Source organism: Nerophis ophidion, linkage group LG05, assembly GCF_033978795.1.
Source record: "Nerophis ophidion isolate RoL-2023_Sa linkage group LG05, RoL_Noph_v1.0, whole genome shotgun sequence".
NCBI classification, from domain to species: Eukaryota; Metazoa; Chordata; class Actinopteri; order Syngnathiformes; family Syngnathidae; genus Nerophis; species Nerophis ophidion.
In genome coordinates, this window is record NC_084615.1 from 11389294 (window position 1) to 11416274 (window position 26981).

The 26981-nt window shown below is 40.2% G+C and overlaps 2 protein-coding genes across 4 annotated transcripts in view; one reads left to right on the forward strand and one right to left on the reverse strand.

The window, feature by feature from the left end:
* The first annotated feature begins 1716 nt into the window (after window positions 1-1716).
* Window positions 1717-13181, forward strand: cd40lg (CD40 ligand). Of its 3 annotated transcripts, none has more exons than XM_061900009.1 (4): window positions 1717-2388; window positions 7826-7853; window positions 7945-8037; window positions 12649-13181. In XM_061900009.1, exons 1-4 carry the CDS (start codon window positions 2152-2154, stop codon window positions 13041-13043), a joined length of 753 nt encoding a protein of 250 aa, XP_061755993.1. In that variant the 5' UTR covers window positions 1717-2151; the 3' UTR covers window positions 13044-13181. The 3 variants fall into 3 exon arrangements, with proteins under 3 accessions (XP_061755993.1, XP_061755992.1, XP_061755994.1); XM_061900008.1 differs by having other exon boundaries at window positions 1728-2388; window positions 12646-13181; XM_061900010.1 differs by lacking the exon at window positions 1717-2388 and adding an exon at window positions 4124-4244 and having other exon boundaries at window positions 12646-13181.
* Window positions 13182-17324: 4143 nt separating this feature from the next.
* Window positions 17325-26981, reverse strand: part of arhgef6 (Rac/Cdc42 guanine nucleotide exchange factor (GEF) 6) — an 85287-nt gene continuing 75630 nt past the window's right edge. The window contains exons 20-22 of the mRNA XM_061900011.1: window positions 22107-22206; window positions 21180-21234; window positions 17325-21110 (exon numbers count right to left, since the gene is read on the reverse strand). Coding sequence (XP_061755995.1) covers window positions 20985-21110; window positions 21180-21234; window positions 22107-22206 — 281 coding nt within the window. The 3' untranslated portion in view covers window positions 17325-20984. The remainder of the gene's footprint in view (window positions 21111-21179; window positions 21235-22106; window positions 22207-26981) is intronic.

Sequence of the window (26981 nt, forward strand, 5' to 3'; positions counted from 1 at the left end):
AATTATACCATTAATCCTAAAGAGAGAAAGTGTGATGATAACCATAGAACCAGAAATGTATCGTACACAGAATTATACCATAATGCCCAAAATAAAAAAGTGTGATGATAACCATAGAACCTGAAATGGATCTTATAATTATTTATACCATTAATTCTAAAGAGAGAAAGTGTGATGATAACCATAGAACCAGAAATGTATCGTACACAGAATTATACCATAATGCCCAAAATAAAAAAGTATGATGCTAACAATAGAACCATAATTATACCACATTGTTCAAAATAAAGTGCGTGATGATAAGCATAGAACCAGAAATGGATCTTATGAATAATTATACAATTAATTCTAAAGAGAGAAAGTGTGATGATAACCATAGAACCAGAAATGTATTGTACACAGAATTATACCATAATGCCCAAAATAAAAAGTGTGGTGATAACCATAGTACCTGAAATGGATCTTATAAATAATTATACCATTAATTCGAAAGAGAACATGTGTGATGATAACAATAAAACCAGAAATGTATCATACACAGAATTATACCATAATGCCCAAAATAAAAAGTGTGATGATAACCACAGAACCTGAAATGTATGTTGTAAAAAATTATACCATTAATTCTAAAGAGAGAAAGTGTGATGATAACCATAGAACCAGAAATGTATCGTACACAGAATTATACCATAATGCCCAAAATAAAAAAGTATGATGCTAACAATAGAACCATAATTATACCACATTGTTCAAAATAAAGTGTGTGATGATAAGCATAGAACCAGAAATGGATCTTATGAATAATTATACAATTAATTCTAAAGAGAGAAAGTGTGATGATAACCATAGAACCAGAAATGTATCATACACAGAATTATACCATAATGCCCAAAATAAAAAGTGTGATGATAACCATAGAACCTGAAATGCATCAAACACAGAATTATACCATAATGCCCAAAATAAAAAAGTGTGATGATAACCACAGAACCTGAAATAGATGTTATAAAAAATTATACCATTAATTCTAAAGAGAGAAAGTGTGATGATAACCATAGAACCAGAAATGTATCGTACACAGAATTATACCATAATGCCCAAAATAAAAAAGTGTGATGATAACCACATAACCTAAAAAAGATGTTATAAAAACTGACACCATTAATTCTAAAGAGAGAAAGTGTGATGATAACCATAGAACCAGAAATGCATCAAACACAGAATCATACCATAATGCCCAAAATAAAAAAAAGTGTGATGATAACCATAGAACCTGAAATGTTTTTATGGAACTATGTCAGGCTTTTACACAGTGCACCGAGTTCAGTTTCCGGTTCTATGGTTATCATCACACTTTTTATTTGGGGCATTATGAAAAAGGTGTCTCACATCTCACCATCCAGCGTGCAGGAAGAAGGTGTCTCACATCTCACCATCCAGCGTGCAGGAAGAAGGTGTCTCACATCTCACCATCCGGCGTGCAGGAAGAAGGTGTCTCACATCTCACCATCCGGCGTGCAGGAAGAAGGTGTCTCACATCTCACCATACAGCATGCAGGAAGAAGGTGTCTCACATCTCACCATCCAGCGTGCAGGAAGAAGGTGTCTCACATCTCACCATCCGGCGTGCAGGAAGAAGGTGTCTCACATCTCACCATCCGGCGTGCAGGAAGAAGGTGTCTCACATCTCACCATCCGGCGTGCAGGAAGAAGGTGTCTCACATCTCACCATCCAGCGTGCAGGAAGAAGGTGTCTCACATCTCACCATCCGGCGTGCAGGAAGAAGGTGTCTCACATCTCACCATCCGGCGTGCAGGAAGAAGGTGTCTCACATCTCACCATCCGGCGTGCAGGAAGAAGGTGTCTCACATCTCACCATCCAGCGTGCAGGAAGAAGGTGTCTCACATCTCACCATCCGGCGTGCAGGAAGAAGGTGTCTCACATCTCACCATCCGGCGTGCAGGAAGAAGGTGTCTCACATCTCACCATCCAGCGTGCAGGAAGAAGGTGTCTCACATCTCACCATCCGGCGTGCAGGAAGAAGGTGTCTCACATCTCACCATCCAGCGTGCAGGAAGAAGGTGTCTCACATCTCACCATCCGGCGTGCAGGAAGAAGGTGTCTCACATCTCACCATCCAGCGTGCAGGATGTCACAGACATCCTCACCTGCGTCTGTGTCCATGATCAACACCTACCAGAGCAGCTTTGGAAAACCACCACCATCACCACCACCACCACCACTGCCTCCACGCCAACATGGTGGTCCTCAGCCTGTGGTCTTCATGCCGCCAGCAGCCAGCAAGAACCTGACCTGGTTCTTGGTTTCTGTGATGATCCTGCAGGTCCTGCTCACACTGGGAGGCTTCATGTTCCTCTACCACACGGTAGGAAGGATACTACCACTTTTACCCAGATGTACTGTCTTACTTTGTGTTCCTCTACCACACGGTGGGAAGGATACTACCACTTTTACCCAGATGTACTGTCTTACTTTGTGTTCCTCTACCACACGGTAGGAATGATACTACCACTTTTACCCAGATGTACTGCCTTACTTCGTGTTCCTCTACCACACGGTGGGAAGGATACTACCACTTTTACCCAGATGTACTGTCTTACTTTGTGTTCCTCTACCACACGGTGGGAAGGATACTACCACTTTTACCCAGATGTACTGTCTTACTTCGTGTTCCTCTACCACACGGTAGGAAGGATACTACCACTTTTACCCAGATGTACTGTCTTACTTTGTGTTCCTCTACCACACGGTAGGAAGGATACTACCACTTTTACCCAGATGTACTGTCTTACTTTGTGTTCCTCTATCACACGGTAGGAAGGATACTACCACTTTTACCCAGATGTACTGTCTTACTTTGTGTTCCTCTATCACACGGTGGGAAGGATACTACCACTTTTACCCAGATGTACTGTCTTACTTCGTGTTCCTCTACCACACGGTAGGGAGGATACTACCACTTTTACCCAGATGTACTGTCTTACTTTGTGTTCCTCTACCACATGGTGGGAAGGATACTACCACTTTTACCCAGATGTACTGTCTTACTTTGTGTTCCTCTACCACACGGTAGGAAGGATACTACCACTTTTACCCAGATGTACTGTCTTACTTCGTGTTCCTCTATCACACGGTGGGAAGGATACTACCACTTTTACCCAGATGTACTGTCTTACTTTGTGTTCCTCTACCACACGGTGGGAAGGATACTACCACTTTTACCCAGATGTACTGTCTTACTTCGTGTTCCTCTACCACACGGTAGGAAGGATACTACCACTTTTACCCAGATGTACTGTCTTACTTTGTGTTCCTCTACCACACGGTGGGAAGGATACTACCACTTTTACCCAGATGTACTGTCTTACTTCGTGTTCCTCTACCACACGGTAGGGAGGATACTACCACTTTTACCCAGATGTACTGTCTTACTTTGTGTTCCTCTACCACATGGTGGGAAGGATACTACCACTTTTACCCAGATGTACTGTCTTACTTTGTGTTCCTCTACCAAACGGTGGGAAGGATACTACCACTTTTACCCAGATGTACTGTCTTACTTTGTGTTCCTCTACCACACGGTAGGAAGGATACTACCACTTTTACCCAGATGTACTGTCTTACTTTGTGTTCCTCTACCACACGGTAAGAAGGATACTACCACTTTTACCCAGATGTACTGTCTTACTTCGTGTTCCTCTACCACACGATGGGAAGGATACTACCACTTTTACCCAGATGTACTGTCTTACTTTGTGTTCCTCTACCACAAGGTGGGAAGGATACTACCACTTTTACCCAGATCTACTGTCTTACTTTGTGTTCCTCTACCACACAGTGGGAAGGATACTACCACTTTTACCCAGATGTACTGTCTTACTTTGTGTTCCTCTACCACACGGTAGGAAGGATACTACCACTTCTACCCAGATGTACTGTCTTACTTCGTGTTCCTCTACCACACGGTGGGAAGGGTACTACCACTTTTACCCAGATGTACTGTCTTACTTCGTGTTCCTCTACCACACGGTGGGAAGGATACTACCACTTTTACCCAGATGTACCGTCTTACTTCGTGTTCCTCTACCACACGGTGGGAAGGATACTACCACTTTTACCCAGATGTACTGTCTTACTTCGTGTTCCTCTACCACACGGTGGGAAGGATACTACCACTTTTACCCAGATGTACTGTCTTACTTCGTGTTCCTCTACCACACGGTAGGAAGGATACTACCACTTTTACCCAGATGTACTGTCTTACTTTGTGTTCCAAACAGATGATTACAATAACAACAAAAATGCATTCTAACACATAAACAAAGGCTAGCGAGAGTCAGCCAACAAGAGTGGTAGTAGGATTTGCTCTCTTCCGATATTTACGTATTTTGCTCACGTTAAAAATACAGCAGAGCATTCATTTCACAGACATATATGACTATGTTCGCTGTTTCCTTCAACAATGACTACACTACTACTCCGGCTGACTTCTGGAGAGCCAAAAAAGACAAATGATGACCCAGAACCTTCTATTTTTGAGCCTGAATATATGGAAGATGAGCAACACATTTTAGAAGCTGAGTGATAAGCAGATACAGGAATTGCTAAGTGCTAAACAAGAAATAATAAAACCTACTGCACGATGTCTGCTCTCACTGGGACGTTTACATCTTCCCCTTAGATGAAGAATTAATCATAATTCTCACACCATAAAAATATACATAAGTATGTATATTTCTTTAGACTAAAAAGGCGGGCATCTTTTTCTTGTCTTTCCCTCCAGTTTCAGGTATAAGTTTCATTTCAAAGTTCTGGGTTTATGTCCATCATCCACATGTCATCCAGGTCAGAAGCATGATTTATGATCTACAATGAACTTTCACCAACTCAGAGGTGATGCAGCGGCTCAACGTGTCAAAAGGGATCACAGCGCGGCTAAAAGTAATTCCTCTATGTCAGGGGTCACCAACACCGCAAGGACCAGATGAGTCGCCCGCTGGCCTGTTCTAAAAATAGCTCAAATAGCAGCACTTACCAGTGAGCTGCCTCTATTTTTTAAATTGTATTTATTTACTAGCAAGCTGGTCTCGTTTTGCTCGACATTTTGAATTCTAAGAGAGACAAAAGTCAAATAGAATTTGAACATCCAAGAAAATATTTTAAAGACTTGATCTTCATTTGTTTAAATAATTTATTTTTTTACTTTGCTTCTTATAACTTTCAGAAAGACAATTTTGGAGAAAAAATACAACCTTAAAAATGATTTTAGGATTTTTAAACACATATACCTTTTTACCTTTTAAATTCCTTCCTCTTCTTTCCTGACCATTTAAATCAATGTTCAAATATTTTTTTTTTTTTTGTAAAGAATAATAAATACATTTTACTTTAATTTTTCATTTTAGCTTCTGTTTTTTCGACGAAGGATATTTGTGGAATATTTCTTCAAACGTCTTATGATTAAAATTCAAAAAAATTATTTTGGCAAATCTAGAAAATCTGTAAAATCAATCAATCAATCAATCAATGTTTATTTATATAGCCCCAAATCACAAATGTCTCAAAGGACTGCACAAATCATTACGACTACAACATCCTCGGAAGAACCCACAAAAGGGCAAGGAAAACTCACACCCAGTGGGCAGGGAGAATTCACATCCAGTGGGACGCCAGTGACAATGCTGACTATGAGAAACCTTGGAGAGGACCTCAGATGTGGGCAACCCCTCCCCCCCTCTAGGGGACCGAAAGCAATGGATGTCGAGCGGGTCTAACATGATACTGTGAAAGTTCAATCCATAGTGGCTCCAACACAGCCGCGAGAGGTCAGTTCAAAGCGGATCCAAGACAGCAGCGAGAGTCCCGTCCACAGGAAACCATCTCAAGCGGAGGCGGATCAGCAGCGTAGAGATGTCCCCAACTGATACACAGGCGAGCGGTCCATCCTGGGTCTCGACTCTGGACAGCCAGTACTTCATCCATGGTCATTGGACCGGACCCCCTCCACAAGGGAGGGGGGGACATAGGAGAAAAAAGAAAAGAAGCGGCAGATCAACTGGTCTAAAAAGGAGGTCTATTTAAAGGCTAGAGTATACAGATGAGTTTTAAGGTGAGACTTAAATGCTTCTGCTGAGGTAGCATCTCGAACTGAGTACTGGAGCCCGAACGGAAAAAAATCACATTTAAATCTTATTTCAAAGTCTTTTGAATTTCTTTTAAAATGTTTGTTCTGAAAAGAAGAAATAATGATTTGTCTTTGTTAGAAATATAGCTTGGTCCAATTTGTTATATTTTCCAACAAAGTGCAGATTGGATTTTAACCTATTTAAAACATGTCATCAAAATTCTAAAATTAATCTTAATCAGGAAAAATTACTAATGATGTTCCTTGAATTATTTTTTTAATTTTTAAAAAAATATTCGAATTAGATTGTTTTTCCTCTTCTTTTTTTTTTTCGGTTGAATTTTGAATTTTAAAAAGTCGAAATTGAAGATATATGTTTCAAAATTTTATTTTCATTTTTATCGTCTTTTCTCCTCTTTTAAACTGTTCAATTGAGTGTTTTTTTTTCAATTGAACGGTTCAATTTTTGTTAAAAAAAATGTTAGTGGCTAGCTAGTTAAAATGGGATGTTGTGATTTCTCAAGACTGTCTTAGAAGTGATCATTTGAAAATGTTCAATTTGAAAAATGTGCACTTAGAGAAAATAGAAAAATAAAGTGTTGCATATTGATATTTATCTGTTTCTATAAAATATTTATTGTGAGAAATCATTAAGATGATCAGTGTTTCCACAATCAATCAATCAATCAATTTTTATTTGTATAGCCCTAAATCACAAGTGTCTCAAAGGGCTGCACAAGCCACAATGACATCCTCGGTTCAGAGGCCACAAAAGGGCAAGGAAAAACTCCCAACCCAGTGGGATGCAAATGAGAATGACTATGAGAAACCTTGGAGAGGACCGCAGATGTGGGTGGAGCACAAATCAAGCACAAATAAATGTCCACTGCAGGGGACGTTTATGGACACGCAAAACAGGGTTATTTATTTATTTATTTATTCTTATTTTGTCCTGTCCAGCTACTTAGACTTACTTTGATTGATCTTTAACCTGCAAACACAAAGATAAATATCATTTAATTATTAATAATAACATAGAGTTAAAGGTAAATTGAGCAAATTGGCTATTTCTGGCAATTTATATAAGTGTGTATCAAACTGGTAGCCCTTGGCATTAATCAGTACCCAAGAAGTAGCTCTTGCTTTCAAAAACTTGGTGACCCCCGATCTACGTTAGCGCTGCTGATAATGTCTTCTTGTCTAATATAAGGGCTGTTAATGATAGGCAACCCCCCCTCCAAAAAAATTTAATTTAAACATCTTTGATAGGTTGATTGGCAACATTAAATTGGCCTTAGTGTGTGAATGTGAGTGTGAATGTTGTCTGCCCATCTGTGTTGGCCCTGCGATGAGGTGGCGACTTGTCCAGGGTGTACCCCGCCTTCCGCCCGATTGTAGCTGAGATAGGCGCCAGTGCCCCCCGCGACCCCGAAAGGGAATAAGCGGTAGAAAATGGATGGATGGATGGATTAAAAAAAACAAAACATTAAGATAATGTTTAGGTTTGATTGACATCGTTAACTTAGTCATATACGTCTTTTATTTTGGTGGATGGGAATGTTTTTGTACTATTTAGCATATTGTTCAATACAGCTGTTAACTGAGCATTACTATCAGATTATGTGGGAAAGACTTGTTGTATCCGTCACTTATTCCATCTCTCATGGTTCTCCCACAGGAGAGGCGTCCATCACCTGAGGGAAAAGGTATCTTCTCACCTCATTTCTCTCACAAATCCTCAAAAGAAGGACATCAACATTCGTCTGGTTTCTTTTTGGGTTTGTTTTTTTTTTCCAGCGGATTTCCAGTCGTCAGAGAAGCTGCACGCTTTCTCCAGAACTTTGGCCCGCATGACGGTGGAGAAACCATCCGAGCCTGCAGTCAGAAGATGTAAGTGGCTCACTTATATGGCACAAAAAAGACTTTTAAAGGGCGGCTTTTCGAAAATAGTACCTGACACAATCCAAATTAATCAAATCCAAATAATGAATGTGGTATTTAACGCATATATGTCCTGCCGCTTACCATCCTACATTTCACAAAAAGCTTCTACAAACCCTGTTTCCATATGAGTTGGGAAATTGTGTTAGATGTAAATATAAACAGAATACAAGGATTTGCAAATCCTTTTCAACCCATATTCAGTTGAATATGCTACAAAGACAACATATTTGATGTTCAAACTCATAAATAATAATTAACTTAGAATTTCATGGCTGCCACACGTGCCAAAGTAGTTGGGAAAGGGCATGTTCACCACTGTGTTACATCACCTCTTCTTTTAACAACACTCAATAAACGTTTGGGAAGTGAGGAAACTAATTGTTGAAGCTTTGAAAGTGGAATTCTTTCCCATTCTTGTTTTATGTAGAGCTTCAGTGGTTCAACAGTCCGGCTGTCGTATTTTACGCTTCATAATGCGCCACACATTTTCCATGGGAGACCCGTCTGGACTGCAGGCGGGCCAGGAAAGTACCCACACTCTTTTACTACAAAGCCACGCTGTTGTAACTCGTGCTGAATGTGGTTTGGCATTGTCTTGCTGAAATAAGCAGGGGCGTCCATGAAAAAGACGGCGCTTGGATGGCAGCATGTGGTGGGGCAAAAAAGTATTTAGTCAGCCAGCGATTGTGCAAGTTCTCCCACTTAAAATGTCACTTAAGAGGTCTGTAATTTTTGTCGTAGGTACACTTCAACTGTGAGAGACAGAATGGGAAGAAAAAAAATCCAGGAATTCACATTGTAGGAATTTTAAAGAATTTATTTGTAAATGATGGTGGAAAATAAGTATTTGGTCACTTCAAACAAGGAAGATCTCTGGCTCTCACAGACCTGTAACTTCTTCTTTAAGAAGCTCTTCTGTCCTCCACTCGTTACCTGTATTAATGGCCCCTGTTTGAACCTGTTATCTGTATAAAAGACACCTGTCCACAGCCTCAAACAGTCAGACTCCAAACTCCACTATGGCCAAGACCAAAGAGCTGTCGAAGGACAACAGGAAAAGAATTGTAGACCTGCATCAGACTGGGAAGAGTGAATCTACAATAGGCAAGCAGCTTGGTGTGGAAAAAATCAACTGTGGGAGCAATTATCAGAAAATGGAAGACATACAAGAACACTGATAATCTCCCTCGATCTGGGTCTCCGCGCAAGATCTCATCCGGTGGGGTCAAAATGAACATGGTGAGCAAAAATCCCAGAACCACACGGGGGGACCTGGTGAATGACCTGAGAGCTGGGACCAAAAGTAAGAAAGGTTACCATCAGTAACACACTACGCCGACAGGGAATCAAATCCTGCAGTGCCAGACGTGTCCCCCTGCTTCAGCCAGTCCTTGTCCAGGCCCGTCTGAAGTTTGCCAGAGAGCACATGGATGATACAGCAGAGGATTGGGAGAATGTCATGTGGTTAGATGAAACCAAAATAGAACTTTTTGGTACAAACTCAACTGGTGGTGTTTGGAGGAAGAAGAATACTGAGTTGCATCCCAAGAACACCATACCTACTGTGAAGCATGGGGGTGGAAACATCATGCTTTGGGGCTGTTTTTCTGCTAAGGGGACAGGACGACTGATCCGTGTTAAGGAAAGAATGAATGGGGCCATGTATCGTGAGATTTGGAGCCAAAACCTCCTTCCATCAGTGAGAGCTTTGAAAGCTTGACCAAATACTTATTTTCCACCATCATTTACAAATACATTCTTTAACATTCCTACAATGTGAATTCCTGGATTTTTTTTCCACATTCTGTCTCTCACAGTTGAAGTGTACCTATGATGAAAATGACAGACCTCTGTCATCATTTGAAGTGGGAGAATTTGCACAATCGGTGTTCTGACTAAATACTTTATTGCCCCACTGTATGTTGTTCCAAAAGCTGTATGTACCTTTCAGCATTAATGGTGCCTTCACAGATGTGTAAGTTACCCATGAATTGGGCACTAATGCACCCCCATACCATCACACATGCTGGCTTTTCAACTTTGCGTCGATAACAGTCTGGTTGGTTCGCTTCCCCTTTGGTCCGGATGACACCATGTTGAATATTTCCAAAAACAATTTACTCGTCAGACCACAGAACACTTTTCCACTTTGGATCAGTCCATCTTAGATGATCTCTGGATGTTGTTGATAAATGGCTTTGGCTTTGCATAGTAGAGCTTTAACTTGCACTTACAGATGTAGCGACCAACTGTATTTAGTGACAGTGGTTTTCTGAAGTGTTCCTGAGCCCATGTGGTGATATCCTTTAGAGATTGATGTCGGTTTTTGATACAGGGATGGAAGGTCACGGTCATTCAATGATGGTTTCTGGCCATGCCGCTTACGTGGAGTGATTTCTCCAGATTCTCTGAACCTTTTGGTGATATTATGGGGCGTAGATGTTGAAATCCCTAAATCTCTTGAGAAAGGTTGTTCTTAAACTGTTTGACTATTTGCTCACACAGTTGTGGACAAAGGGGTGTACCTCGCCCCATCCTTTCTTGTGAAAGACTCAGCATTTTTTTGGGAAGCTGTTTTTATACCCAATCATGGCACCCACCTGTTCCCAATTAGCCTGCACACCTGTGGGATGTTGCAAATAAGTGCTTGATGAGCATTCCTCAACTTTATCAGTATTTATTGCCACCTTTCCCAACTTCTTTGTCACATGTTGCTGGCATCAAATTCTAAAGTTAATGATTTGCAAAAAAAAAAATAATGTTTATGAGTTTGAACATCAAATATGTTGTCTTTGTAGCATATTCAACTGAATATGGGTTGAAAATGATTTGCAAATCATTGTATTCTGTTTATATTTACATCTAACACCATTTCCCAACTCATATGGAAACGGGGTTTGTACTGGCTTGAGTTGAAAAAGCTTGTAAAATGTACTTTGAAAGGACAGCTTTTGTGACATATTTGTTGTGATATGACTCATACATTCTAAACCAAAAAGCTAAATACTGAGATGATCTACTATATTTCTTCACTTTGTATTGAACAAAAGCTTCAAAAATATACTGTTTGTGACATATTTTGTGATTAACTTAAACATCCCAAACCAAAATGACAAATGTGATAAATACTAAAGGTGATCTAATACATTTACTAGCTTAAAGGCCTACTGAAATGAGATGTTCTTATTTAAACGGGGATAGCAGCTCCATTCTATGTGTCATACTTCATCATTTCGCCATATTTTTGCTGAAAGGATTTAGTAGAGAACATCCCCGATAAAGTTGGCAACTTTTGGTCGCTAATAAAAAAAGCCTTGCCTGTACCGGAAGTAGCAGACGATGTGCGCGTGACGTCACGGGTTGTGGAGCTCCTCACATCTGAACATTGTTTACAATCATGGCCACCAGCAGCGAGAGCGATGCGGACCGAGAAAGCGACGATTTCTCCATTAATTTGAGCGAGGATGAAAGACTTGTGGATGAGGAAAGTGAGAGTGAAGGACTAGAAAGAAAAAAAAAAAGTTAAAAATAAATAAATAAAAAAAGGCTAGGGCAGTGAGAGCGTTTCAGTTGTTATTAGACACATTTACTAGGAAAATCCCTTATCTGCTTATTGTGTTACTAGTGTTTTAGTGAGATTATATGGTACCTGAAAGTCGAATTGATTGATTGATTGATACTTTTATTAGTAGATTGCACAGTACAGTACATATTCCGTAAAATTGACCACTAAATGGTAACACCCGAATAAGTTTTTCAACTTGTTTAAGTCGGGGTCCACGTTAAGGGGTGTGGCCACGGGTGTGGTGACCGCCAGTGTCTCGGTGGGAGGAGGTAATAGTTTGCGGCTGCAGGAGGACACGAGCTCCGCTCATGTCTACGGTAAGAGCCGACTTATTAGCACAATTTTCTCACCGAAACCTGCCACTTGACATGTTCGCTTGACCGCTCTGTTCCATAGTAAAGCTTCACCTTCGGGAATGTAAACAATGAAACACCGGCTGTGTTTGTGTTGCTAAAGGCAGCTGCAATACACCACTTCCTACCTACATCTTTCTTCTTTGACGTCTCCATTATTAATTGAACAAATTGCAAAAGATTCAGTAACACAGATGTCCAGAATACTGTGGAATTATGCGATTAAAGCAGACTACTTATAGCTGGGATCGGGCTGGTAAAAAATGTCCGCTACAACCGGTGACGTCAAACGCATGCGTCATCATATCGTGACGTTTTCAACAGGATACTTTGCGGGAAATTTAAAATTGCAGTTTAGTAAACTAAAGCATGTGTTGCAATGTTAATATTTCATCATTGATATATAAACTATCAAACTGCGGCTAGTAGTGGCTTTCAGTAGGCCTTAGAGTTGAAGAGAAAGCTTGAAAAGAATACTTTTAAAGAGCAGCATTGTCCCAGAGAGACAACACATTCCCTCAGACATGTTTGTGATTTCTGCGTGACTTTTGGTCCAAACAGGACAAGTGTAAAAAAAAAAAGAAAAACCAAACAGGAAGTGGATTTGAAAAGGTGTCTTTGCCCCGCCCCCCTCAGCAGGTTACCTGCAGTGGGACCTGAAGCACTCGGCGAGGAGGAACATCAACTACTTCCACCGCAGCAGCTGGTTGACCATCCTGCAGCCCGGGGACTACCTGGTGGTCTCCAGGGTGACCTTCTCCAGGCGAGACCCCCGCACCCCCCTGGCCAGCTCCGTCAAGCTGAGGCGCGGCGGCGAGGAGGCGGGGGAGACGGCGGCGAAGGGGGAGGAGACGGAGGCCATGCGGGCCTACTGCAGCCTGGCTGGGAGCAGCTCTGACCCCCAGATGTGCACCGCCTCCCAGGGGGAGGTGATGACCCTGGGGCGGGGGGCACAGCTCAGCGTGTGGGTGGAGGACTTGTCCCTGGTGGACTACACCCACACCGCCACCACCTTTGGTGTCTACAAACTTTGAACTACTTCTTATTTATTTCTCTCTATTTATTCATTTCAATTGTCAACTAATTGTTGCCTTGGAGGGGACATTATTATTAATATTGCAACTTAGTGACAAAATAATCCATTTAACAATTAAAATAACTTTTACAATCTTTGTACTTATTTAATTCGAAGAAAAAATGTGTTTCTTGCATTCATATCATATATATATATATATATATATATATATATATATATATATATATACACACACATATATATACACGTGTATATATATATATATATGTACATATATATGTATATATATATATGTACACATGTATATATACAACTATGTATATATACATACACATACATGTATATGTACACGTATGTGTATGTATATTTTAAGTTCTCCCACTTAAAATGATGACAGAGGTCTGTCATTTTCATCATAGGTACACTTCAACTGTGAGAGACAGAATGTGAAAAAAAATTCGCATTGTAGGAATTTTAAAGAATTTATTTGTAATGATGGTGGAAAATAAGTATTTGGTCAACCATTCGAAGGAAGTTTTGGCTCCAAATCTCACGATACATGGCCCCATTCATTCTTTCCTTAACACAAATCAATCGTCCTGTCCCCTTAACAGAAAAACAGCCCCAAAGCATGATGTTTCCACCCCCATGCTTCACAGTAGGTATGGTGTTCTTGGGATGCAACTCAGTATTCTTCTTCCTCCAAACACCACCAGTTGAGTTTGTACCAAAAAGTTCTATTTTGGTTTTATCTGACCACATGACATCATCCCAATCCTCTGCTGTATCATCCATGTGCTCTCTGGCAAACTTCAGACTGGCCTGGACAAGGACTGGCTTAAGCAGGGGGACACGTCTGGCACTGCAGGATTTGATTCCCTGTCGGCGTAGTGTGTTACTGAGGGTAACCTTTCTTACTTTTGGTCCCAGCTCTCAGGTCATTCACCAGGTCCCCCCGTGTGGTTCTGGGATTTTTGCTCACCGTTCTCTTGTTCATTTTGACTCCACCGGATGAGATGTTGCGCGGAGCCCCAGATCGAGGGAGATTATCAGTGTTCTTGTATGTCTTCCAATTTCTGATAATTGCTCCCACAGTTGATTTTTTTCACACCAAGTTGCTTGGTGTGAAAACAGCCCCAAAGCATGATGTTTCCACCCCCATGCGTCACAGTAGGTATGGTGTTCTTGGGATGCAACTCAGTATTCTTCTTCCTCCAAACATGACGAGTTGAGTTTGTACTAAAATGGATACATGGATGATACAGCAGAGGATTGGGAGAATGTCATGTGGTCAGATGAAACCAAAATAGAACTTTTTGGTATAAACTCAACTGGTGGTGTTTGGAGGAAGAAGAATACTGAGTTGCATCCCAAGAACACCATACCTACTGTGAAGCATGGGGGTGGAAACATCATGCTTTGGGGCTGTTTTTAGCATAGGCGGCAACTTCATATGTTCGTGTGGAACTTGTTCGGTACTCCTCCGCACCGAACCGGAACCCTCGTACCGAAACGGTTCAATACAAATACACGTACCGTTACACCCATACCTGCCGGCGCCAAAATCGGCGTAATTCCGCGGAAAATTCCCATCCCTGCATTTTATGTATATATTTATTTTGTAAAACTACATTTGAATAAATAAGCTTTCACCGTACAGTCGGCTTTACCAAAGGTGCAAAAATGCGATGAAGCAAAAAAAAAAAAAGAATTCAAAATCACAAGATGGTTGCTACTCAGATAAATACTCAGCAGTTGAAATATTATCGGCAGCACCAAAACAACTTTGTTCAATTGTCGGATCTTTTGAAGTTATTTTGAAGGCTTGTTATCAATTAATATTAATAAATATATTTAAAATACATCTGCTTTGGCTGAAACCCTCCAAATAATTACATTTTTCAATTGCGTCAGGAAGAAATACACAAATTAAAATAATAATAATAATAATAGTGTCAGGAAGAAGTACACTAATTAAAATAATAACAATAATAATAATAATAATAATATCAATAGTGTAAGGAAGAAGTACACCAATTAAAATAATAATAATAATAGTGTCAGGAAGAAGTACACTATCAAAATAATAATAATAATAGTAATAATAATGTCAGGAAGAAGTACACTAATTAAAATAATAATAATAATAATAGTGTCAGGAAGAAGTACACTAATTAAAATAATAATAATAACAATAATAATGTCAGGAAGAAGTACACTAATTAAAATGATAATAATAATAATAATAGTGTCAGAAAGAAGTACACTAATTAAAATAATAATAATAACAATAATAATGTCAGGAAGAAGTACACTAATTAAAATGATAATAATAATAGTGTCAGGAGGAAGTACACTATTAGAATAATAATAATAATAATATCAATAGTGTAAGGAAGAAGTACACCAATTAAAATAATAATAATAATAGTGTCAGGAAGAAGTACACTATCAAAATAATAATAATAATAGTAATAATAATGTCAGGAAGAAGTACACTAATTAAAATAATAATAATAATAATAGTGTCAGGAAGAAGTACACTAATTAAAATAATAATAATAACAATAATAATGTCAGAAAGAAGTACACTAATTAAAATAATAATAATAACAATAATAATGTCAGGAAGAAGTACACTAATTAAAATGATAATAATAATAGTGTCAGGAGGAAGTACACTATTAGAATAATAATAATAATAGTAATAATAATGTCAGGAAGAAGTACACTAATTAAAATAATAATAATAATAATAGTGTCAGGAAGAAGTACACTAATTAAAATAATAATAATAATAATAACAATAATAATGTCAGGAAGAAGTACACTAATTAAAATGATAATAATAATACTAATAGTCTCAGAAAGAAGTACACTAATTAAAATAATAATAATAATAATAATAACAATAATAATGTCAGGAAGAAGTACACTAATTAAAATAATAATAATAATAATAATAATAACAATAATAATGTCAGGAAGAAGTACACTAATTAAAATGATAATAATAATACTAATAGTGTCAGGAAGAAGTACACTATTAAAATAATAATAATATAATAATAATAATAATAATAATAGTGTCAGGAAGAAATACATGAATTAAAATAATAATAATAATAGTGTCAGGAAGAAAAACACAAATTAAAATAATAGTGTCAGGAAGAAGTACACTATTAAAATAATAATAATAATATAATAATAGTGTCAGGAAGAAGTACACTAATTAAAATAATAAGTGTCAGGAAGAAGTACACTATTAAAAATAATAATAATATTATAACAGTGTCAAGAAGAAGTATACTAATTAAAATAACAATGGTGTCAGGAAGAAGTACACTATTAAAATAATAATAATAGCATCAGGAAGAAATACACTAATAAAATAATAATAATGATAAAAAATAGTGTCAGGAAGAAGTACACTAATTAAAATAATAATAGTGTCAGGAAGAAGTACACTATTAAAATAATAATAATAATAGCATCAGGAAGAAATACACTAATAAAATAATAATAATAATAAAAAATAGTGTCAGGAAGAAGTACACTAATTAAAATAATAATAGTGTCAGGAAGAAGTACACTATTAAAATAATAATAATAATAATAATATAATAACAATAGTGTCAGGAAGAAGTACACTAATTAAAATAATAATGATAATAGTTTCAGGAAGAAGTACACTAATTAAAATAATAATAGTGTCAGGAAGAAGTACACTATTAAAATAATAATAATAATAATAATAATATAATAACAATAGTGTCAGGACGAAGTACACTAATTAAAATAATAATAATAGTGTCAGGAAGAAGTACATTAATTAAAATAATAATAATAGTGTCTGGAAGAAAAACACTAATTAAAATAACAATAGTGTCAGGAAGAAGTACACTATTAAAATAATAATAATAATAATATAATAATAGTGTCAGGAAAAAGTACACTAATTAAAATAATAATAGTTACAGGAAGAAGTACATTAATTAAAATAATAATAATAATGATAATAATAGTAATAATAATGTCAGGAAGAAGTTCACTAATTAAAATAATAAAGCTGAGTGGAGTTGACCATATTTGGTCGAACATCTTTCTTTTCAAAATAAAATGAAGTCAACATCTTCTATAAAGTTGTGTGCATATTTTCCAAGCATGCACCTGCCAACAAAAGGTGTTGCTTTGCAAAGTCACTCCAACGCCGACAGGAAGTGAGTGTGACCGTGTTACAACAAGCACTTCCTGTTGCACGGCACTTGAAAGAAGACACTTTCCTTTCCAAGAATATCTTGTTTTAATGAAAAGAAGGGCACCGTAAAGTACAGAGTGCTTAGAAAAACAAACCAACAGTCTTAACAACAATTGCATAGTTTGGACAAGAAGGAGCCCCCCTGCAGTTAAGTGCTCGGCGAGGCTGCAGGGGGCGGAGCAACTGTACAGGAAGTGGAGCGCCGCCTCCTCGCAGACAGCAAGCGTCGTACCAAACACCGGCGGACAGTGGCGTGAAATCAGGACCTACTCAGTACGATTGTCTACAATCTGTCTTTCTACATAAATATTGATCTGCCGCCAACTCTAGCAGGTCAACTATGGCCTTCCAGAACCCTCCGGGACCACCGCCAGTAGAAAATAAGCACAATAGCTTGAAAACCTCGTCTGGAGGCACTTTTTAAATACATCTCACTTCTAATTATTTGCATTAAAAAAACTACTTTTTTGAGCTAATATTATTTTTCTTTTTTTTTTGCACCGCCCACAATCCTATTTAGGAATATTTCCTGGGTTTTTTTGCGCCTCAAAAAGAGAAAGCACAAATACATGAATAAGCAATAAATAAATTATGTTTCAAAAAATCCAAAAGTCATTAGTTTGCTCAAATATAGTTATCATATATTTTATTTTATTCGAGTAAGTAAGAAGCTTTATTTTCAGATGTTAGTTAAACTGTATATTTTATTCAGGGCTGTTAACTCATGTGATCCATCACCTGAAAATATCAGCTTTACCTTCAATAATGATCTTGCAGCAGCCAGCGTCATCTCACAAGACCCTCCGGTACCGTGAATGTCATTTAAGTGACGTCTTGGTGAAGATTGTGAATCACTAATTTTTAGGTCTATTTTTTTTTAAAGCCTGGCTGGAGATCGACTGACACACCCCCCGCGGTCGACTGGTAGCTCGCGATCGACGTAATGGGCACCCCTGTTCTAAGACATTGTCTGTTTTCATATCGATTCAATCCAACTTTGTACTATCTGATTGTGAGTAATTAAAACTGTTGTAACAAATTCTCTATTGTTCCTGTTTAAGATTGGGACTCTTCAACCACATAAAATTGTTGTCAACGTACCAGCCACCACATAAAATTGGCGTCACGAACATCTGGGTAAGAGCGCTGTGGTCAACATCCAAGACCTGGGTCTCTCGGGGCAGACAGGGTTTCACGGTGCACCAAAGGTAAGCAATTTTGCTTAAATGTGTAAAAACTGTCAGCGATCAGGAGACCTGGTCGGCGATCAGGTGACCTGGTCTGCGATCAGGGTGACCTGGTCTGCGATCAGGGTGACCTGGTCAGTGATCATACACGAATGACTTCTGCTCGCTAGTTTATTTCCTTACAAAATAAAGCCACCCGGGACTTTAGGTCAAACAAAATAAATGATGCGCAATTAAGGAAAACATTTAGAAAAATATTCCAGTTTGACATTGTGACAATAAATGTGCATGTTTGTCCAAATATTGGGGTCTTTGAGTTAATTAAAGTGAGTAATTAACTGTAATGTGAATTATATTTATATAGCGCTTTTCTCAAGTGACTCAAAGCGCTTTACATAGTGTCACCCAATATCTAAGTTACATTTAAACCAGTGTGGGTGGCACTGGGAGCAGGTGGGTAAAGTGTCTTGCCCAAGGACACAACGGCAGTAACTAGGATGGTACAAGCGGGAATCGAACCTGCAACCCTCAAGTTGCTGACACGGCCACTCTACCAACCGAGCTATGCCGAAATGAATCGTGATTAATCTGATTATAAAAAATGCATCATTTGACAGCATTAATTTTAATAAAGAGCACAGGTGGGGATCTATTTTCCTATTTTATGAAAAAATAACTATATATATATATATATATATATATGACAGCAAATAAATCCTTTTTGAACAGCATGTGTTGTTAGAATGGTAAAAAACACGGGACTCGTGCGGCCGGCGGCGGGAATCGAACCTGGGTGTGATTTTTGAACATTTTTGTGTCTTTTCTCACTTTCCTACCCGCCTCCCCTTGAGACTTGGCTGGGCGCGTTTTGGACATCCCGGGACTTGCACGACTTGTGGGACTGGAACCTGGGTAGGTAGGTATTTCTGACATTTTTGGGACTTTTGCTGACTTTTAACACAACCACCCCCCCACCCCCACCCCGTGGGACCCAGCTGGGTGTGTTATGGACGTTTTTTGCATCCCAGGACTCGTGGGACTGAAGGTATTTTGGACAAAATTGGGACCTTTGACCATTTTGGCCGCCTTTTCCTCTCTTCTTCCCTGCTTTCCTGTGCACCCTTGCTGGCTGTGTTTTGGACATTTTGGACATGCCGGCGTCTGGCGGGACTCGTGGGATTGGAACCCGGGGAAGTATTTTGCACAAAATTGGGACTTTTGCCGACTTTTCTACCTGCCTTCCAGTGGGACATTGCTGGGTGCGTTTTGGACAGTTTGGGCATCCCAGGACTTGCGGGACTCGAACCTGGGTAGGTATTTTGGACATTTTTTGGACCCCCTTTTCCCTTCCTTCTGGCACATTGCTGGGTGCGTTTTGGACATTTTGGGCATCCCGGGATTTTTGTAGCCAGCGGCGGGACTTGTGTGACTCGGACTCACTCGGGTGAGATTTTTAAACATTTTGGGGAATTTTGCCAACTTTTCCAAATGTTCTCCCCTCCTACCCCATGGGACAATTCTGGGTGTGTTTTGGACAGTTTGGGCATCCCAGGACTTGCGGGACTTGAACCTGGGTAGGTATTTTGGACATTTTTTGGACCCCCTTTTGCCCTCCTTGTGGCACATTGCTGGGTGCGTTTTGGACATTTTGGGCATCCCGGGACTTTCGTAGCCAGCGGCGGGACTTGTGTGACTCGGACTCACTCGGGTGTGATTTTTAAACATTTTGGGGAATTTTGCCAACTTTTCCAAATGTTCTCCCCCTCCTACCCCATGGGACAATTCTGGGCGCGTTTTGGACATTTTGGGCCCATCCAAGTCACACGGGAAGGGGGGTTGAGAATAGACGTCAAAATTCAGAAAAATGTTCAAATATCACACCTGAGTTCGAGTCCCGCTAGTCCTGCCGCGCAAGTCCCGGGATGTCCAAAATATGCAAGCCAAGTCATACAGGAAGGCGGGGAGAAATGTGGGAATAGTCAGCAAAATTGGGAAAAAATGGTCAAAAATCAAACCCGGGTTCGAGTCCCATAAGTCCCACACGCCTCCGCGTGCCCACCTGGCCTCTTATGGAGCAGTTTGGTGGAACCCAACATTATGCTGTGATATGAGTCCAAAAGGTGAAAAATCACATCGAAGCTGATCCTGACCAGGGTCCTGGCAGCGCAAGGTAAAAATGGTTGCCGTGGTAACAGAAGCGTGTGAAAACGCCAAAACAAATAGCTTTCGTTTTTGTATTTTTAACTTATAATATGCAAGCTTTTTTTTTTTTCTCCCTCCAAATAACTTGATCTGGTGATGACATCACGTCCAGTCGCTAAAGATGCTGACCAATGGGAAGTGTGTATCTTCCGGGATTGCACACAATAGACGAGCCTTTCATTGGACAGCTAGCATTATGCTAATATAACATGCTATGGAGTGGCGTGTGTGTGTGTGTGTGTGTGTGTGTGTGTGTCTGTGTGTGTGTGTGTGTGTGTGTGTGTGCGTGCGTTCAATGGCCGACCCCCTCATCCCAGGTGCAGTCGTTCTTCTGCTTGGCCAGTTTCCGGACCGCCCTCTCCAGTTCTTTGCGGGACTTCTGCTCCTCCTCCAGGAACTGTTTCATCCACTTGTTCTCCTGACACACAGAAGTTGGAGTCGTTGGCAGAAAAATGCTGAGTCAGGTCAAGAAGATGCACCGTCGTACCTTCTTCAGCTCGTGGACTTCATCCTTTAAGGCGTAGACGGCGTCCACCAAGCTCCTGGAAGAGTGGACACATCTTTGTGAGGACATTCAGACAGGAGGCTCTATTTGGGTCAACTGGAAGGCAGAATAAGCCCACATGGGGCCAAAAAAAACTGCGAGTGCCAGCACCGTCATAGAGAAATACTTCCTCATGAATGTGTATTTTGCTGTCTCTTGTGGCATTCGAACACTGAGGAAGAAGAATTTGGAGGATTCGTGGATGAGGAAAAACTTAATAAAGTGAGCTTTACATGTTTATTTTGTGTGTTGTATTGTGTTGTGTGACATTAATGTTTGAGCAAGGTTGAGTTATTGATATATTGTTATTACTTTTCTCTATTTCGAGGCGTGGTTAATGTAGTCAGTGTCGCTGCTGTTGTCTAGCAGTTCAGTGACAATTCCTGCTTTCCAGAAATCATGTCTCTCAAAAGGAGACATTTTGGGGTCTTTACATAAACACACAAATGGAAATGAAACGGCGCCGTCATATATCCCAGCATGCACCGCGCCCTTCTTCTCCTACGCGGGAAAATGAAGTCGACGGCTGCTTACCGTAGTTGCGAGACCTGTTGTGGCTCAACATTGGTCCATATATAAGGCGCACCGGATTATAAGGCGCACTGTCAGCTTTTGAACATTTTGTAGGTTTTTAGGTGCGCCTTATAGTACGGAAAATACGGTACTTTTAGAGCGTGCTGTGTGGTGTCCTCTTAATTGCTCTGTTTGCTGCTATTCTGAATGTCGTTGGGTCGGGTTTTGGTTTTGGACTTGGATTGCATTGTTTTGGTATCGTTGTGTATTGTGTTGTTGGATTGATTAACAAAAAAAAAACTATTATTCTGTAATTGTACTGAGTTTTGAATGCAATGTATGAGCCGGCGTGCTTACTTCTCCTCGATGACCGTCTGGCCGTTGCTCTTCATCTCCTCCACGATGATCTTCTCCTCCTCTGGAAGAAGAACCTGCGGGCTGCAGTCTTTACGTACCGCTGAGAAGACAAAGACGGTCATGTGGGAGCGGGACATCCCTTCCAGACTGCACAGATGCTTTGCGGAGGATTCTCACAGTAGTTACAGGCCTGGGCTGATATTCCATAAGTCGTAGGATTCTCACAGTAGTTAAAGGCCTGGGCCGATATTCCATAAATCGTAGGATTCTCACAGTAGCTAAAGGCCTGGGCTGATATTCCATAAGTGAAAATGAAAGTCGGCATGGATAAATCCCCGTGTGCACGCTTCAATAGTATTCACACTTTATGTTGCTTTTAGCAGCTGTAGTGGAAAATGTCTGTCCTAGGGTTACCGCCGAACTACATGCATTGGGAGGGACACGACATGAGAGGTCAAGTCACCCTGACCACGTTTGTGGGGTAATAGTTGAACATTGGACAGTTACATGGGTTGTTGTACTATAATCAGGCCATCATGGAGCGTATAAATAAGAAGGGAAGACCAAGCCTGGTGTGCGCTCTTCCTAATTCCTTTCACGAGGGTGCACCATCTTTGATCTTCTAAGACAGGGGTGCCCACACTTTTTCTGCAGGCGAGCTACTTTTCAATTGACCAACTCGAGGGGATCTACCTCATTTATATATATATCATTTATATTTATTTATTTATGAAAGAGACATTTTTGTAAACAAGTTAAATGTGTTTAATGATAATACAAGCATGTGTAACACATATAGATGTCTTTCTTTCACAAAGACAAGAATATAAATTGGTGTATTACCTGATTCTGATGACTTGCATTGATTGGAATCAGACAGTAATGATGATAACGCCCACATTTTCAAATGGAGGAGAAAAAAAGTTGTCCTTTTTGTACAATACCACATGAAAGTGGTTGGTTTTTGGCATCTAATTCATCCAGCTTCCATACACTTTACAAGAAAAACATTGGCGGCAAATTCCGTAGCTTGCTTGATTGACATTCACGGCACCCGAGGGTCTTGTGAGATGACGCTGGCTGCTGCCAGTTCATTATTATGAAAAAATGACAGAGAGGAAAGCGAGAAACACTTTTTATTTCAACAGACTTTCGCGCCGTCCCTTCCGTCAAAACTCTAAAGGCCGACTGCACATTTCCTATCTTCACAATAAAAGCCCTGCTTCATGCTGCCTGCGCTAACAAAATAAGAGTCTCGGAAAGCTGGCGTGCACAAGTGATGTGCACGCCAGCTTTCTGAGGGATCGCTTGTGCACGCCAGTTTTCCGAGACTCTGTATTTAGTTAGCGCAGGCAGCATGAAGCAGGGCTTTTATTGTGAAGATAGGAAATGTGCAGTCGGCCTTTAGTGTTTTGACGGAAGGTACGGCGCGAGAGTCTGTTGAAATAAAAAGTGTTTCTCGCCTTCCTCTCGGTCATATTTTCATAATAATGATCTTGCAGCAGCCAGCGTCATCTCACAAGACCCTCCGGTACCGTGAATGTCATTTTAGTGACGTCTTGGTGAAGATTGATGATCACTAATTTTTAGGTCTATTTTTTTTAAAAGCCTGGCTGGAGATCGACTGACACACCCCCCGCGGTCGACTGGTAGCTCGCGATCGACGTAATGGGCACCCCTGTTCTAAGACATTGTCTGTTTTCATATCGATTCAATCCAACTTTGTACTATCTGATTGTGAGTAATTAAAACTGTTGTAACAAATTCTCTATTGTTCCTGTTTAAGATTGGGACTCTTCGACCACATAAAATTGTTGTCAACGTACCAGCCACCACATAAAATTGGCGTCACGAACATCTGGGTAAGAGCGCTGCGGTCAACACCAAAGACCTGGGTCTCTCGGGGCAGACAGGGTTTCACGGTGCACCAAAGGTAAGCAATTTTGCTTAAATGTGTAAAAACTGTCTGTCTGGAGATGGTTGTGCTACGTGCGATTGTGCCATAGGGCAGGGGTCCCCAACCACCGGTCTGTGACACGTTTGCTACCGGGCCGCACTGAGACATGAAATCATTATAACCCAGCGCATTTCCTCACATTTAACTTTGGCCAGTCCCAGCCGACACACCGATGAGCTCCATCACAGAGGTATTATACAACCCCTGACACAAAGTCGCCATTTGTTACATCTTTCTTACATGGGACAATACACATTAACAAACATATAGAATGTAAAGGTGTCACACCGCGGTGAGGGATGTCTTGTCTTGTGAATTGCATGTTTCAGTTTGAAAAGTAACTCCTCTCGCTTCAGGGTCACTTGCCCTTCCTTTTGTGTCATCAGTCTGACGTCATCCCTGAGCCCTGATTGTTTCCACCTGTTCCCCATGACCCTCATGTGTCTTACAAGCCCACACCTCCCTTTGTTCTGTGCCAGATTGTCTGTGCCTCTCTCGCCTCATGTCCAAGCCTTGCCTCGTCTCCTGTTTGAATATCTTTATCCTGAATCCCCTTGTTGATATTTGGAGTTTTCTTTTTCTCCTCCTCAGCAGAGGGATTTTGGGTTATTTAGTTTTGCGGCCGAAGTGGTGAGTTTTCAGTTTTTTCTTACAGTTCTTCCTTTTCCTCCATTTTTTTAGTGACATTTTTTGTTAACCTTTTTTTAGATTAGAGACAGTGTAGAAGTTTTATAGCCATTGTTTCTCCCTCCTTTTGGAGTGTTTTTTTGTGAATGATACATTTCATAGAATATATCCTGCACCAAGTATAGTTTGTTATTGTTTTTGTGTTTCCTCCTTTCGAAGTGATTTTCGGTAGTTCCTTTTTGTGGAACATTTTTTTCGCCAACTCGTCAGGTTAGAGCCCATGTTGACTCGCCCTGACTCTGGAGGTGAACAGAAGCTTTCAAAATAAAAGCCTGGCGGATTGATCCCTACTCTGTCCAGTTTTTGACCAAGCCTGACAAGAGGTGCCAAATTGTAGCCAAAAGCTAGGTTCTGTCTGCGGTCCGCGGCAGGTTGATGAGACCTAAGATCAGGGCAGATCAGCAACAAAGTGACCATAGTAGTTCAAGTGTATAAGGCAGATGGAAAAGTGCTAAATTTTTGCATATAATAATAATAATAATAATGGATTTTATTTGTAAAAGCACTTTACATTGAGCAAACAACCTCAAAGTGCTACAGTGTATTAAAAAATATAATAAAAATAGAAACTAGAACAGCCTAATAGCTAGACTAACATGCATATATCTAAAAAAAAAGAAGGGTTTTTAAATCTTTTTAAAAAGCATCCACAGTCCGTGGTGCCCTCAGGTGGTCAGGGAGAGAGTTCCACAGACTGGAAAAGGCGGAGCAGAAAACCTGGTCTCCCATTGTTCGTAGCTTTGTCCTCCGAGGTTGGAGGAGGTTAGCCTGTCCGGAACGGACAGAATTTGGGGGTGAGCATTTCTTTGAGGTGGAGGGGGGCATTTCCATGGAGGCACTGGTGAGTTAGCAGGGAGACTTTGTATTTAATCCAGTGACGGGATTTGAGAACCGGTGTGATGTGTTCGTATTCCTGCACTCTCATCAGGATCCTAGCAACACTATTTAATATTTAGAACTGTGCTGAAGGTAGAACATACACATCTTCTTTGGCCTAGTAGGTTAAAGTGCTGGTGTTATTGCACGTAGTCCTATCACACCAGAAGTTAGCAATAACACATATGTTTACGCATGGAAAATGGGACCAAAAAAAGCTAACTGTGTATCTATGTATGAAATATTGCAAAAAAATTCCACAGAAATACATTGGAACTAATGGCAAGTACTTCTAGTTTGATTATATACGCATGCTTTTGTCCTTGAATGTGATGTATCACCTAGAAGCCATCACATAGAAAGCCAAAAAAAATCCTACAACGAGCAAAAAGGAGTAAAAAACAAAAGTCTAAGGAGAGCTTTTTTGCAAAGGCAAAGACTAATTACTTTTTTCACGTATTCATTTTTCATGCACTTATTTGCTATATTTATCTGCCTACGCGTGGAAGGCTGGTCCGTGAAAATAATGCCTACATTAATCCGGTCCCTGGTGCAAAAACCGGTTGGGGAGCCCCGCCATAAAGGAATAAAAAGGAGGTGAATTCTCTCGTCATCCATCAAGTGTCTTTGTGAGGCCACGTTAGCATCACACAGTTAGCATGTAGCAGCTAGCATGGACAAAACCAGCGTGGGAAATATTTCAGTTGAAACCTTTGGAACGGGATGACGCTGACAACACTGAGGAGCCAACAACATGGTCGACTTGGAACACGAGCACTCCACAGTCTGCTCAGCTCACCTGGGTGAACACGCCAGCTCAGTGGAGACCAAACACAGCAACATGGTGTAAGCACACAGAAAGTCTGCTTGAATACTTGGCCAAAGACGATTTAATACTGTTATAAAACTAGCATTTTGTAAAAGTGTTGTCGTGTTGTAATCTGCCAAACTTCATTCTGTTCTGCATATACCGTATTTCCTTGAAATGCCGCCGGGTGTATAGTATGTGCCTGCCTAGAATTACTGCCGGGTCAAACTCGTTTCGCGAAATATTATTTTTATTAGCGCATGCCTGGAATTTCCACCGGGTCAAACTCGTCACGTCACGAGTGACACTTCACCTGTCATCATTTTCAAAATGGAGGAGGCTGATTTCAATCATTTGAAATCGCATAAAGGGAAGAAGATTAAGAGCTATTCAGTAGGATTTAAGGTCCAAACTATTGAATATGCTAAAAAGAACAGTAAGCAGCTATTTTTTATTAATATACCGTAGCTGCGTGTGTCAAATATGAGTCATTAAATGACTCCCGCCTCCTGGTGGTAGAGGGCGCTAGTGATCCTTCTTGCGACTA